General features: G+C 48.9%; 1 protein-coding gene across 1 annotated transcript in view; it reads right to left on the reverse strand.

The window, feature by feature from the left end:
- Nucleotides 1–15,183, reverse strand: part of NGEF (neuronal guanine nucleotide exchange factor) — an 82,567-nt gene that overhangs the window by 56,779 nt on the left and 10,605 nt on the right. The window contains exons 2-3 of the mRNA XM_037143996.2: nt 2,843–3,189; nt 161–275 (exon numbers count right to left, since the gene is read on the reverse strand). Coding sequence (XP_036999891.2) covers nt 161–275; nt 2,843–3,107 — 380 coding nt within the window. The 5' untranslated portion in view covers nt 3,108–3,189. The remainder of the gene's footprint in view (nt 1–160; nt 276–2,842; nt 3,190–15,183) is intronic.

Below are 15,183 nucleotides of genomic sequence, written 5' to 3' on the forward strand. Positions count from 1 at the left end.
TAAAGGAAAATGTGGCGATGTTAAAAACATAAGCAACTAAAAGTTACCCCCCTTGTTATTTTAACACAAGACACCCCCGACTCCCCATCGAGACTCTGCACAAAGGCTCCTGCCGCCTTGTCCCGGACCAGTCCCTGCCCGACCACTGTCTCTCTCTCACCTTGTTCTCTCGGCTCCTGGGTCCGTCCGGGTCTGTCTTGGCCAAAGAGGCCTTTTGTTCTGGGAGGAACGCAAGGTCAGGGGCTCCTTTACAGGTTTTCCATTTTCCAGGGAATCTGGAACATTTAAAAAATGTAGCAAGTTAGAAAATGTGTCCCCTTTTCAGACAAGGAGCAACTGTCCCCTGGGGTGGGGGGAAGGAGGGGATGGAAGAAGGGGGTTCTTTACTGTCCCGCCCCCGGGGGAATGGGGCGCAACCGGTGCTGTATTTGGGGACCTTGGATGCCACCTCTGTGGGAATTAGAATTACGCTACAAGAGAGTTCACACAGACACATACATGCCTACATACATGTGTACACACATGGAAGGAGGAACACTGGAAACAGCTGTTGGTGTCATTGTTTCTGGGGGACAAAAATCACATGTGACATACCGACCCATAAACATGAACTGTACAACGCCCACATCCTAATCAATATTAAATAAGTCATTTCCCACAGAGCGTCAGATCACCCCTGTGTGGGGGGGGTTCGTCAAACCCCCAGTGTGACTTTCAAAGGGCACCCGTTCAGCAGGTGACAGGAAATGTTGTCACCTCTGGCCCAGAGAGCAGGCCTGCTTTATTGTTAGGGAATTAGTGAGTGAACTCCTTTCTTTTCTTTTTCTTTTTTTTTGTAAATAAGAATCAAAACTGCTTCATGTGTTTTCTTTTCTCACGCGTTCTTTTGGAGCTGGGTTCATTTTTCCAGTTTCGTGGAAAAATAGATGTTCCATCCACCTTTCATTGTGCTTCAGTGCCCAGCGTTATGGCCAGCCGATCCAGATGGGCCCGGAAGGTGACTAAGTCCCATGACTAACTCATATTCCTAAAATTATTTAAGACAAAGACTTCACTATTTTTTTTTAGTCCCCAAGCCCAGGATTTCAGCAGCAGGCTGATGCCGGGAGGCCTGTCTGTCTGCTCCTCACAGGCCGGGCCCAGCAAAGGACTCTGGGTCAGGAAGCACAGGGCCATCCGGGGACTTACCTCCGGGGAGTGGAGTGGGGGTGTCACTTTAAAAATGAAACTGAGGGTCTGATGAAAACACTCCTGGTCTGGACACAAACCACGCCTTCGGGGGTGCTGCCCTCTACCCACATGTTCTCCGCCAGCCTGAAGGCTCGGCCTGGCGGCCCCTCCCTGGTGACCCCATGCCCTCTCCAGCCTCACCTCACTCACAGCCCCCGCCCACTCCTCCTCTCAGGAAGACCCCCACCCCGGCCCTGAGTCACTCTTGTCTTGATTTCAGCTCTCTAACCCCCTCCCCGTGCTGCGCTGTCCACTGCTAGCCACGTGTGGTGTGGCCGGTGTGACTAGGAGGGGAATGCTTGTTTATTTTTTTAACTTAGTTTAAATATAAAAACTGGTACTCGAGTCAGTTATTGGGAACCTTTTGAGGATATTTGGAACAATCTGAGCATGTAAATCTACTTTTCTGACTGGCTATTTTAAGACATCTAAATCCGGTCTAAGTCTTTCCAATGGAAATGTAGCGTGTAAACTGAGGGGCTATAAATATACACTATTCAATAGATTTCAAAAGCTTAGTGCAAAAAATTGCAAAATATCTCATTGCTGATTTTTATTCTATTTGTTATTTATTTATTTTAGAGGAGGGGGGAGAGAGAGAGAGGCATCAATTTGTTGTTCCACTTACTCACTCTTTCATTGGTTGATTCTTGTATGTGTCCTGACCAGGCTCGAACCCGCAACCTGGGAGAATTGGGACAACTTTCTAACCCGCTGAGCTGCCCAGCCAGAGCTCATAACTAATTTTTGTATCGATTATTGACTACATGTTGAGATGACAATGTTCTGAATGTATTGCACTGTGTTAAGTAAAATGCCTTGTGAATGTGAATTTTACCCATTTCTTTTCACTTTGGCAATGCGGTCACCAGAAAGTCTGAAATGACGTGTGGCCCGAGTTACATTTCCGTGGGCCAGAGCCGCCCCAGCCGGCTTCCCCATCTGCACAGGCTCTGGGGCCGGAGGGGTCTGAGCCCCAGCTGAACTGCACCACCCACTAGCTGCATGCTTCGGGGTGGGCGACTCAATCTCTCGGGGCCTCAGTCCTTTTTTAAAAAAACTGTAAAATGGGTACAGTAAGGTCACCCTGAAATGCCTGCTGTATTCTGCTTGACAAATAGACTTGGAGCAGAAAACACGTGCTGGGAACAGGGTTTAAAGACTAAGGGATCCTGCTGCAAGCTCTTCCTAGGGTGTCGATCTCATGTATCTTCAGAGCCGCAGAAACTCCGGCTGTCATGGTAACAGGGAGAGGGCAAGTAGAGCCCCGTGTTCCCAGATGTCCCTAAACGTGGACAGCTCCAAGCCTCCTTCCTAGGATGCAAGTACGCCTGGGGATGTTTTGTTGAGTCCTAAAACCAAACATCTTTTACAAAGAAAAGCCAGTTTTACTGTGTAACTTGGGTCAACGCTTTCTGCTGGAGTATCTGCATCATCACATGGGGAGAATTCGTGTTCGTTAGATACCGGCCTCGGAATGTCCCACCGAGTGGGACCTGTCCTGGGTCGTTTCATGGCCTCGTGTGCTCCTTCCATTTAATGAGGGCCTGTCCGCCCTGGTGGTTCTGGGTGCATGGAAAGAGCAGCCGGGACAGCTGTCCCTGGTACTGACCTGCCAGCTGCCCGGTGCCTGGCTCAGAAGTGTCACTGGCTTTGTCTTTGCTTCTGCGTTTCACGGTGCGGTTGAAGATGGACTTTCTGTGAACTGGGTTGGAGTGCTGGGGTTCTTTGTCTTGGGTCTTGTCAGGGAGGGGCATCTTTTCTCCCTCAGAGACCAGCTCAGGTCTCACCCTGGCCGGTTCATCGGCAATTTCCCGTGAACCCCCTGCCAGTTCCTTCCGGGGCTTTTGCAAATGGTCGCCATCCCTGGTCTCCATGCAAACAGGGCTGATTTCTTCTCAACAGAATGACTGGAGGTCCGTAAGCTCCCCGAACTTCACCAGCTCGGAGTGCTTTAGACTAGAAAAGAGAACAATTTTCCGTTAGGATCATTGGGCTAAATGTCCCATTCAGAGTGTGTTTTCTACTCCCATTCAGATTTGATGAAATTTGGGATAATTTGCACATCCTGGCGACCCATCTTTATCAACAAAAATTAGTTTAACTACTGCAATTTGGATGCATTCATGAACACTACATAGTTGAGGTTTGTTTATTCTATTCATAGGGTACACTTTTGGAGAAAAGGCTTAGAGCGGCTTGTATAACTAACTTTTAAGCGAACGCTTTCTGAATAATTTCAGAGAAAAGGAGGGGACCACGGGAGATGGCAGGCGTCAGCTTCGACCTCAGAGCTGTCTGAAGGCAGAGCAGCTGCTCTGGGGGCAAGAAATTTGCTCTTGCTGGAAGGGTAGAGGCAGGGGCTGTGGGGAGTTTAGGATTCGGTTCTTCCCGCATCTCCTTGTCTCTCCTTTCCTCGCGCCCTATGCCTCCCGCCTGGGGTGACTCTGACTCACGCAGTGAGGCTGTGCTCAGTGAGAGCTGATGTGGGGACAGCAAGTGGACAGGGGTCCCGTGCAGGGAGAGCGGGAATTGCAGGAGTTCATCTGAGTCGGGGCTGGTCTGTGGGGGTCTCTGAACAGGGTCAGGGAGTTCCTGCTGCATCTTTGATGATCCTGAATGAGGAGGAGGAGACCCTGGAACTCTGGGAAGGCTGGGCTGAGGGGCGGAGGGCAGGTATCACACCGGTGTCACCCAGGTGTGGCAGGTGAGTGCCTCAGCCGGGGTGGAGGCTGGGGTGGGGACATTGTGCCAGAGGGATGACAGGATTGGTGACTCATAGTCACCAATGTGGAAGAGCAAGGAAGGGAAGTCCCAACTCGGGGTTTCGGGGGCCCAGGGTGACTGGGCAGGCCACTGCCACTCACTGCCAGTGGGAGATGTGGGAGCAGAGCCAGCGTGGGGTTGGAGCCCCCGGGTTTCGGGGACGTGCGGGGGAGGGGCCTCCCAGGAAAGCCTGCCGTCGGAAACGCTCGGCCGAGGCTGACTGTTGAGAACAGGACGTCTTCCTGCGCTGAGGCCTTCCTTGGGCACCTGGAAAGCCTCCCTGAAGTGGGCATGAACTTGACTGCCTTTTGGCATTCACGGTTATCATTATTATCATTCTCATTATCCTCACCACTATGACCCGAGGCTGCTTGTTTCAAAACAACCGAGGTACAACTTGCATCCAGGAGAACTTGCCCCGTTTGTGTCCGGTTCTGAGAGTTGCGACGGGCACATACAGCCCTCGGAACCAGCACCACGGTGGAAATACAGGACCTCCCTCCCCCCCAGAGCGCCCTGGTGCCCCACTGCACGCAGCCCCTCCCGCCGCCCCTCCCGCTGACCCAGCCCTGGAGACCACCCATCTTGTATCTGTTCCTCTAGCCTGCCTTCTCCCGACTGGCGTGTAGACGGAGCTCCCTGTGTGCAGCCTTTGGCGTCTGGTACACTTTGGTTGGCGTGGTGCCTTTCCGATTCAGCCCGGTACATCTATGCCCACCGCCAGTGTTCCTAGCCTGGGACCTGGGTTCGAATCCCCATTCTTTGCTGCCTGTAATCACCTACTTCACTTGGGTAGTGGGGGCCTCGGTTTTTCTCCCAGGAGACATGGGGTGGGTGGGTGCTCTCTGGGGCCCCTCAGCTGGCTCTCAAATTCTGTGATGGCAGGAGGCTCGGGGAACCCTCAGTGGGAATGTTGGGGTCCTGAGGGAGTTTTCTCAACCATCCCTCTCCTGTTCACACGAGCAGGCTCTCAAACTGTGAGGAAATGTGTTCCAGATCATACCATTTTTAAGACCATCACACACACACCACACACACACACCAAATTTGTGAAACTCTCTGAAAAACAGCTCTAATTATGCCTCAATTATTGCCTATTTCAGGCACATGCATTCTAAACCTGAAATATTTTTATAATCACTCCATTTCTTCCACATCCATTAGCTGCTGGAAGCCCAAGGCCCCACCCCCATCCTTCCTCGTTGGTCTGAAACGCCTCGGGAGATTTCAGCCCCAGAGTGGCTGTTCCAGGGGCTTCAGGGTGGAAGTCCACAGAGGCAGCTTTGTGATTGGAGGAAGGGGGGGCTGATGGTGGAGCTGCATTTGCATAATTCATTCATTAACTCACTCACTCACACATGCAACAGCCTGGCTGGTACTCTGCTTGCATCTTTGTTCCCCCTCTGCCCACATCCCCTTGTTAGGAGACTTGGGAAGGGCAGGCAGGGCTTAGTCTGTTTTGCTCACTGCTGTCCCTGGTGCCAGGCACACACAGCTCTCTGTAAACAGTTCCCCTCCACGAGGACAGTCACCCCCACCTCACGGATGACAGAGCTGCAGGGCAGGGAGCTCTGGTCCCTTGCCCAGGTTCAGGCAGCAGGTGAATGGTACGGCGAGTATCACCCCTCCTTGGTCTGACTTGTTTGTGGGGGGACCCGAGACTCATGGGATGTGGTCAAGACGTGCTGAAGGCTGCCCAGATGACTCGGGCAGAGGTGGGGAGTCTAGTCTGCTCTCTCAGGGCTAGTAGCTGTGTGGCTCCGGGCACAGGAGTCAGGAGTGACTCAACCCTCCCAGCGGGACCTCCCGTGTGTGTCAGCAGCTGCTTGGGAGGTCACAACACATGCGAGAAGGTGGTGGGGACAGGGGGCTGCCACAAACCCAGCCATGGCTGCCTCAGCCAGCTGCTCGGGGCGGAGGTCGATGGCACGGTGGACACAGGACGGCACATGCCCTGGAGCAGACCTCCCAGAAGTTCAAGGCGGGAGCCACCCGGGCTCGTGTTGAGGCCCAGATTCTGACTCACGGGGTCTGAGGTGGGGCCAAGGGCTCCTGCCTCTGCTGTGAGTCCACAGACCAGCCTTGAGCCAGGTCCTGGGGGAATAGACCCCTAGTGCCCTTGACAGTATGGGTGTGGGGTCACCGGGGGCCCAGGTGCCACCCCACACTTGGCCTGATCTGGGAAGCATCACCCCCGGTCAGAGGCAGAAGGATGAGGAGCAGCGGTGAGGCAGGCAACGGGAGAGGTGTCAGGACAGGGGTTGTTAAGCAGGTGCTGTCCCCTTGAACCTCTTACCAGGGAATGGAGTGCGGACAGGAGGGGAGGTGGAAAATGAGAGACGCACAGGGCTGACGGTGGGTAGGAACCTGGACGAAGGAGCTGAGCACCTGCCCACGGCAGGACCCTCTGGGTGCAGGACGGCCCTGTAAAAGCCAGGCCTGGCCTGTGGGTCAGGGTTGTGGTGGGAGGGGTGGGGGCAGACACTAAGGGAGAGGCAAGTTGTGAACGGGGAGTTTGTTCCACAGGGCGGCACAGAAGACTCGCCTCTCGGGGACCCAGGCGGCCATGGGGGTCTTAGCTGGCCAGGAGGGTGGGGAGGGGAGGGGCAGGGCCTGGAAATGTGGCCTGAATGTCACCTTAGCTGTGAATGTGACAACAGGAAGGGCTGGAATGCTGGCGGGCCGGTCTCCTCGGAAAGATGGGGCCCCTGAGAGGGAGACAGGCCTGGCTGATCCCAAGTTACCTGCATCGTTTCAACTTTCATTCCCGGTCCTAGCCTTGGAGCAGTGGCCCCCTCTCAGGAAACGTGGTGTCTGCTTAGGGCTATAAATGACAGAGGCATTTTTTTTAAAGCAAAGAGGGATAGCTATAGTGGAGGATTTTAGGCGGCAGAGGGGAAAGCAGATGAAGTTTCTGGTTTGGGAGAAAAAGCCCCGATGAGGGGAGGGGATGAGCCGGGAAAGCTGCCCCGGAAGGTGCTCTGCTGTGTGCTGAGGATCACGTGACCACAGTAGACAAGGTGGAGGCACAAGGGCCGCAGCCAATGCCCTGCCCTGGGGGTTGCACTGGGAACAGACTGGTGTTCTCAGTGAGAACCAAGGAGAGGAAGGGATATAATGCTCAAAGAGAGGAGAGAGGATTCCAGATGAGTGTGAAGTGCAAACTCAGAAACTGGGGAGTGAGGGTGGGGAGGGGCAGGATCCCAGAGGCAGGGCCCCGGCGCCCAGCTGGCCTGAACACTGCCAGGAAAGACCCACCTACATTGCCGGGGGCAGCATCGGCTGCTGGAGGTTGGGAGGATGGTTCTGGGGGCTGAGGGAAGAGGTGGGGGTCCTTGCAGAGAGCAACATGTTTGGTGCTTCATGGATAGAGATTCTCTCCCCAGGGAGCAGGAAAGATCTGCCCAGAAATAACTGCGGGGTGGTGGTGGGGTGGGGGACAGAGGAACTGAAGGGGGCGGGGCCTGGGCTGAGGCCTGGCTCCTGGCTCCAGAGGAAGAACAATAAAGGTGCCCCTGTTTTCCTTCAGGGCTGTTGTGGCACTGGGGAAGGGGCAGGAATCTGAGTGGGGAGTCAAGCCTGAGGCCAGAGGGAGATGGTGAGTTTGGTGGGAAGCTGGCCTTGAACGTGGCCTGTCTGGGCCGAACTCACCAGAATGCAACCTGGAAGGCTACATACTAATTTCAGCAACGACTCATTGAGCACAGATGGAATGATAACAGCTTTTGATCCAAACAGCGTCTCTCTAGAGGCGAGAGCACTGCAGGATAAAGAACATTCTCGAGGCCACGTGGTTGCCGCATTCCAGCTGGACAATTCCAGGCCTCTCGACGCTGGAGCCGGTGGTGCCACCAGCAGTCGGGACACACACCAAAGACAGGAGGTGGGTCAGACACAGACGAGACAGACTGCAATCAATCGAGTGTGAACGGCACCCCTTTCCCGATGATGCTGCAGAAATCAGAAATAACTTTAAACCAGGGAACTAGACAGTTGCTGGGCACTTTTCTTTTTTGCAGGAAGGTGTCCAAATGCCAGAGAGCAGAGGCTTATATGTCTACATTTATCTGTGTCTACATATAACTTACAACAGGAAGAAAGCCCGTGAGGGAAGAAGAAAACCAGAGGCTCAAAAAACAAACGAGACGCTTCCATCGGCACCACAATCAGTGACAGGCACAGGGAGAAGAGGGACCATGACAGGGGCCTCAATCTCAGGAGGCAGAGCACGATCCAACCATGCCATCACCGGCGATGGAGGAAGGACAAGGTCACCTGCAGGGACCCTGGCGACGGCAGGCACAATGCGGGCTGAGGAACTTCAGATAGGGCGGCTCCTTCCAGGAGCCTCATGTCTCCTAAGAGGAGTGAAAATCCAAACCACACGGAGATCCTTTTCTCGCTGAGTGTGCTGGCAAACACTCAGAAGTTTGAGAAGGGATTGGTGGAGCTGAGGGGCGGCAGGCAGCCTCCCATCACTGATTTCATCCCCATGGGGGCAGTTTGGCAACATCTGTCAAAGTAGAAGGCAAACCTGCTGTAGCCCAGCAGTCTCGTCTGCAGGAACGTGGCCCAGGGATTGGCCTGCCCGAGTGGGGCGTGGCCTGGCAGCAAGCACCTGGGGACACCAGGATGTGTCTCCAGCAGAACTCATCCCACCAATTGGAAAATTCTAAACATTCCACAAGTGGAATAAGATGCAGATATAAAAGCAAGAAGAGAAAGCTCTACCTACTGATTAAGAAGGGATACTAGGAGACCTCAAGGTTAAAAACAACAAGGACAGAAAGTTACACAGTATGCTTCGATGAGGATACGAGGAGGAAATATATTCAAATTTATTTGGATGTGCCTAAAAATTGTGGAAGGAGTTAAAAGAAATTAGCCTCAATGGTTACACACATACATAGTTTTTTAGACTATAGAATAAAACCTGGGCAGATGGGGAATGAGACTGGGAGGAAAAAAGACTTTAAATTACGTATCTATTAACATATTTTTTATTTTTTAAAGGCTATATCATGCATTAACCTATTCAAAAATTGAATAGGTAAATCTCTTGGGGAAAAAAACTGAGTAGGACTGAATCTTAAATAAGGAAATGAATCACTTCTAAAAACTGAAAGTGAGAGAGAAGTGGGAAATGACCAAGAAGCCGCTGAGAGTCCTATTAGGCCACAGGGAAGGGGGTGTAGGCAGGGGAAACGGGAGCCCTGATGGGGAAAAAGAAAGCTATTTTATGGTTATATCGTCAAAAAATGCCCCCTTCCAAATGCATCAAGGTGCCCCCTTCCAAAATCAGATGGAGAACAAGAATGAGCTGTTAAATGAGGTGTTTTAATTCCCTGATTAAAATGTTCTCAGAGTGACTTAACTAAAACGGAGGCAATCTTACAATAATGAGGTGGTCTTAACATAATATAACATACCAGTGGGCTAGTGACAAAGTTTAATGCCAGTCTCAGGAAAGACCTTTAGAAGAGCAGCCGGAAGAACATCCGCCGTGTTAAAGAGCCCTGTGCTTGTCACGAATACAGCGAGGCTGAAGATCAGAGCCTCGCCCTGCTCTCATTATCACCAACCCATTTCCTGGGCTTCGGCCAGCGTAATGAGACATAAAACAAGTATTACCAGAGAGAGAGGTGAAATAATCATAATTTTAGCTGCTATGATTTGTATGCCTAGAAAATCCAAAGGAACCAATCAAGATGCTTGGAATTAAAAGGAGTTCAACCCAGAGCCAGAATAGGATAGACTCACTACCCGTCAACAATAGCAGGAGGGCAGGAAGTAGAAGCAACAAAGCTGGGAAACCGGGATACCCGTGTTGATAAATACGAACACCCTATATAACAAGGAGACTTGAAAGATAGAAAGAGACTTGCATGTGTAGAGAAGCCTGGGTTTTTCTTGGATGGAAAAATGAAAAATTAAATATATGTCAATTTTCATGAATACATAGCTTTAGTGCTATTTCAATAAAAAACCCTCCAATTTGGCCCTGGCTGGTGTGGCTCAGTGGATTGAGTGCTAGCCTGCGAACCAAAGGGTTGCAGGTTCAATTCCCAGTCAAGGCACATGCCTGGGTTGTGGGCCAGGTTCCCCAGCAGGGGGCATGTAAGAGGCAACCACACATTGATGTTTCTCTCTTTCTCTTTCCCCTCCCTTCTGTCTAAAAATAAATAAATAAAATCTTAAAAATAAAAACTCCAATTTAAAAAACTCATTAGAAGGTTTTGATAAAATGATTGTGAAGTTTATTTGTAGGACAGAGAGGCAAGATGAGCCCAGACTTTTTGGGAAACACAGGGAAAGAAGAGAGTCTACTTCTCCTAAATATCACAGTAACAAAGGAATGTGGTACTGGGACAAGGTTGTCAATCTGTACAACAGAATGGCCAGCCCAGAAATTCTTATCTATAAAAATATTATTTTATAGCCCTGGCTGGTGTAGCTCAGTGGATTGAGTGAGGGCCTATGAACCAATGGATTGCAGTTTGATTCCTAGTCAGGGCACATGCCTGGGTTGCAGGCCACTTCCCAGCAGGGGACACATGAGAGGCACCATACATTGATATTTCTCTCCCTCTCTCCTTCCCTTCCCCTCTAAAGATAAATAAATAAAATATCTTTAAAAAAGATTTTAAAATATATTATTTTATAGATGAGGCATCACAAATATTAAAAAATGGAGGAATCACAAAGTCAAAGAAAAACATTACTGGGAAAGAAAACTTTAGACCAATATTCCTTATTGATGCAGATTTTTTAAAAAAGTGCTACCAAATGAATCTAGGAACATATGAGCAGAATGAATTCACCATGAACAAGTAGATTTTATCTCAGGAATGCAAGGTAGGTTTAACATGCAAAAATCAATTACTGTAATACACCAAGTCAACAGACCAAAGGACAAAAACCACTTGATCATCTCAATTGAATTTGACAAAATTTAACACCCCTTTATAATAAAAATCATCAGAGAAAGGGAGAGAAACATCGATCAGCTGCCCCTTGCATGTGCCCACAACCCAGGCAGGTGCCCCAGCTGGAAGTGAACCATATCCCTTTACTTTGCAGGACAATGTTCCCACAATCTGAGTCATACCAGCCAGGGCACCTGATCCCATTCTTAATTGTGAAAGACTGAATGTGTTCCTGTAAGGTCGGTAAGATGGCAAGGATGCCCATGCTCACCACTGCTATTCAATGTTATAGTGGAGGTGTTAGCCAGGGCAATTAGTCAAGAAAAAGAAATAAGAGATATTCAAATTACAAAGAAAGAAGTTAAACTCTGCAAAAGACATGATCTTGTATGTATAAAATCTCAAGGAATCTCCTAAAAAACTGTTGGAACTAATATGTTCAGCAAGGTTGCAAGATATGAGATCGACATTCAAAAATCAATTGTATTTCTACACAGTAGGGATAAACAAACCAGAAATAAAATCCAGAAAAGAATTCTACTTACAATATCTTCAAAAAGAATAAAATACGTAGGAATATATTTAGCAAAAGAGTGTAAAACATATTCTGAAAACTACATGTTATTGAAAGAAATTAAAGAAGACCTAAATAAATGGAAAGACATGCATTTTCATTGATCAGATAAATTAATATTGTTAAGATGGTAATACTCCCCAAATTGATCTACAGATTCAACACAATCCAAATCAAAATGCCAGCTGACTTCTTGGCAGAAATCGATAAACTAATGATAAAATTCATGCCAAAAATTTCTTGAAAAAAAAGAATAAAGCTGGTCTCATACTTCCTGGTTTCAAAACCTTCTACAAAGCAGCAACAATCAAAACGGTATGGTACTGACACAAGGTACACATAGGTCAACAGAACAGAATTAAGAATCCAGAAATAAATCCATATCTTTGTGGTCAAGTGACTCTTATCAAGGGTGCCAAGACCATTCAATGAGAAAAGAACAGTCTTGTAAACCAACGGCACTGGGACAACTTAACGAGCTCGCAAAGAGTGCATTTGGATCTCTCCCTCACATCATATACAAAATTAATTCAAAGTGGATAAGAAACCTAAGCGTAAGAGCTAGAGCTATAAAAACCGTTACCAGAAAACATGAATCTTCTTGACATTGGACTAGGCAATGGTTTCTTTGCTATGACAGCAGAAGCACAAGCGACAAAAGAAAAAAACAGTCGGATATCATCAGAATATTTGAAAGCTGTGCTTCGAAGAGCACCATCAAGAAAGTGAAAAGACAACTTACAAACTAGGACAAAATTTTTTCAGATCACATGTCTGATAAGGAATTTATATCTAGACTATATAAAGAACCCTTACGACTCAATTAAAAAATAAATAGCCTAATTAAAATATGGGCAAAGGATCCAAACATACATGTCTCCAGAGTAAATATGCAAATGGCCAATAAGTATGTGAAAATGCACTCGACATCCACAGTTGTCAGGGAAACAAAAATCAAAACCGCAGTGAGATGCCTGCCACTGCACACACACTAGAATGACCATAATCAAAAAGACAAACAACAAGAGATGTCAGTGAGGACGTGGGGAAATCGGAGCCCCGTGCACTGCTGGCGGGAATGTGAAACGGTGCAGCTGCTTTGGAAAGAGTCTGGCAGTTGCTCGGCAGTCTACATATGGAATTGCCATATGACCCAGCAAACCCGTTCCTGAGTATACTCCCGAGAGACATGAAAATATGCATCCGCACAAAAAGTGGAAATGAATATTCATAGTGGCATCACTCACAACAGACAAAAAGTGTAAACAGCCCCACTGTCTAACTACCGATGAATGAATAAACAGAATGGGGTGTGCCACGCAGTGGAATATCGTTGTCATCGAGAGGAATGAGGCGCCACAACATGAATGGGCCTCAGGAGCACTTCGCTGAGTGGAAAGGGCCAGTCGCCGAGGACCACAGGCTGTAAGCCTTTTTTTACATAAACTGCAGAGAACAGGCAAAGCCATAGAGGCAGGTAGTAGATTAGCAGCTGCCTGGGGCCAAAAGGGCTGTGGGGCGTGGGCAGGGAGTGTCTGCTAATGCGGAGGAGATTTCCTTGTGGTGAGGTGTCGAAAATGTTCTAAAACTGATAGTGCTGTTGGTCGCCTGATTCTGTGAACATACTAAAGACCACTGCATTGTACACCTAAGAGGGCAAATTGTGTGGCGTGTGAATTGTGTCTCCATAAAGTTGTTACTAAGAAAGAGAGGGGCAGCGATAACACTTTGGGACATTGCTAAGCAGCTGGGGGAAAATATCAGTTTAGATCCTTAAAATAAATTCCCTCAGTAAAGTCCAATGGAATTAAAGCATTAAATATTTTCTTCAAATGATGGAGCATTCTAAAAAAAAATTTTGTATGGTTCTGTTACTTTTTTCTCCCATCAAACAATGTGTTTTGGGAATGTTCTAGTTCAATAAAGTGGAGTATGTACATTTATTTTTAACATTTTCATGATAGTCTACAGCATGCCACATAGGTTTCAATTATTTTATGATTATTTAATTTGTTTGCCATGTCTCTTTTCATGTGCGTTTAAGTTGGGCTCATTTTTGGTTGTAAGAAAGAGATGGTCATTCAAGTTACTTGAAGGAAAAGGAGGTAAAAAGACACACATGAGGTCGAGACTGGACCAAGGCATTGTGGGGACCAGCCCCTCCACCTCCGTCGGGGGCTGGAAAACAGAACATTTTGAAAAGGAATTAAATGGTTCCCGAATCTCGCCTGAGGACACTGGGGGAAGGGTGTTTAGAGCCACGCAAGCGTGGGTGCTAAGGCCCCTCCTCACATGTTACGTGAGCTGGGCGTGCAGCTTTCTGTTGGGACCCCCAGTCCCTCAACTGTCATGCAGGGTGGACGACATTACCGAAGTCCTGGGACTAACTGAAGGATGCAGTGCTGGCACTCAATATGTGGTGGCTGCTGGTGCATTATTATGCAAATTAATACACGGTGATAGCATGTCCATCTATAAGTATCACGCATAGTTATGCTTGTATCTCCCTTACTCAACACAGCACAAACTGAAAAAGCAGACAAAAGAAAGAAGAATACAAGGTGGGGACACAAAACTCAATGGAGAATAAAGTTAAAAAATTCCTATTACAAGGGCTCCTGCTATGGATGGGCCCGAAATACCCCTACACTTCCTAGCAGCCACCATGAGGACGGCCATGGCCATGCGTCCGTGACTTGTTCTGCTGCGCTCAGAGATAAAAATGGCCAGTCTCTCAGGAGGAAGTGTGTTAGCAGTTAGTGCCAAGGTCAGCTGAGGAATTTCTCTCAAGGGGTTTTACAGAAGTACAATGTGGCGATTTTCAAAGTTTAAGATCATGAAGGTTATTAAAGAGATGGGTTTCTGGGCCCCGTGCCTGGAATTTGGACTGAGTCAGGCTGAAGTGGGTCCCCACAATGTGTATTTTAGAGAGCGTCCCGGGTGATGCGCGGACCCGTCTCTTTGCTCCAGCGGTGGTCTTTCTCCTGAGCTCACAGGGCTCACGCACACAGGTGTCTGAGATTCTTCCTCTCATCCTTTGGTGGAGGCCGATGGCTTCCCACAATCCAGCAGGGTCATTCTGCAGGTGATACCATACAAGATTTTGCCTGATGGGGGAGACTTGAGAGAGGACAAGGACTCCCCACCTTCCTCTGTGTGGAGGGTTGGAGAGACGTCTGGGAGAACTCCCCCCAGCTCGAGCTCCTCTGTGAGCCTACAGATGTGTCTCGCCCGCGTTGCCTGGGAACTCTGCCCTTGGAGTAGAGTAGGGAGTTGGGCAGGGTGGACATCTTCAGGGAAGATGGGGGGCCTCCAGGAGGACCAAGATGACCTCATAAAGAACATTGTTCTGATGCTAGTCTAGACACCAGGCTGATAAGGGCTGGAGCCACAGAGCTCAGTTCTAGGGTGTCGAGGCCCTGAGATGTCTAGCCTGGAAAATTCCTTGGCAGGGGAAGCGAGATTCTTTTTTTGGCCTTCAACTCACCCCCCGCGCACCAACACCAGAGTAAAACATTCACAGAGTGTCACCTTGTGCAACATTACTTCCTGATGTCCCCTCCAAGATAAACGGTCTGTGAAATATGCACCAAGGGAATTGAACAAGGCCTCTTGTTCTCTACAAATAGTATCTACAGACCAGGGAAGAGATGGGAGCCACAGCCTTTACCAAAAATGCCAGGGTTT

The sequence above is a fragment of the Artibeus jamaicensis genome, unplaced genomic scaffold (genome assembly GCF_021234435.1).
Source record: "Artibeus jamaicensis isolate MK-2021 breed Jamaican fruit bat unplaced genomic scaffold, CSHL_Jam_final contig_944, whole genome shotgun sequence".
In the NCBI taxonomy this organism is placed as follows: Eukaryota; Metazoa; Chordata; class Mammalia; order Chiroptera; family Phyllostomidae; genus Artibeus; species Artibeus jamaicensis.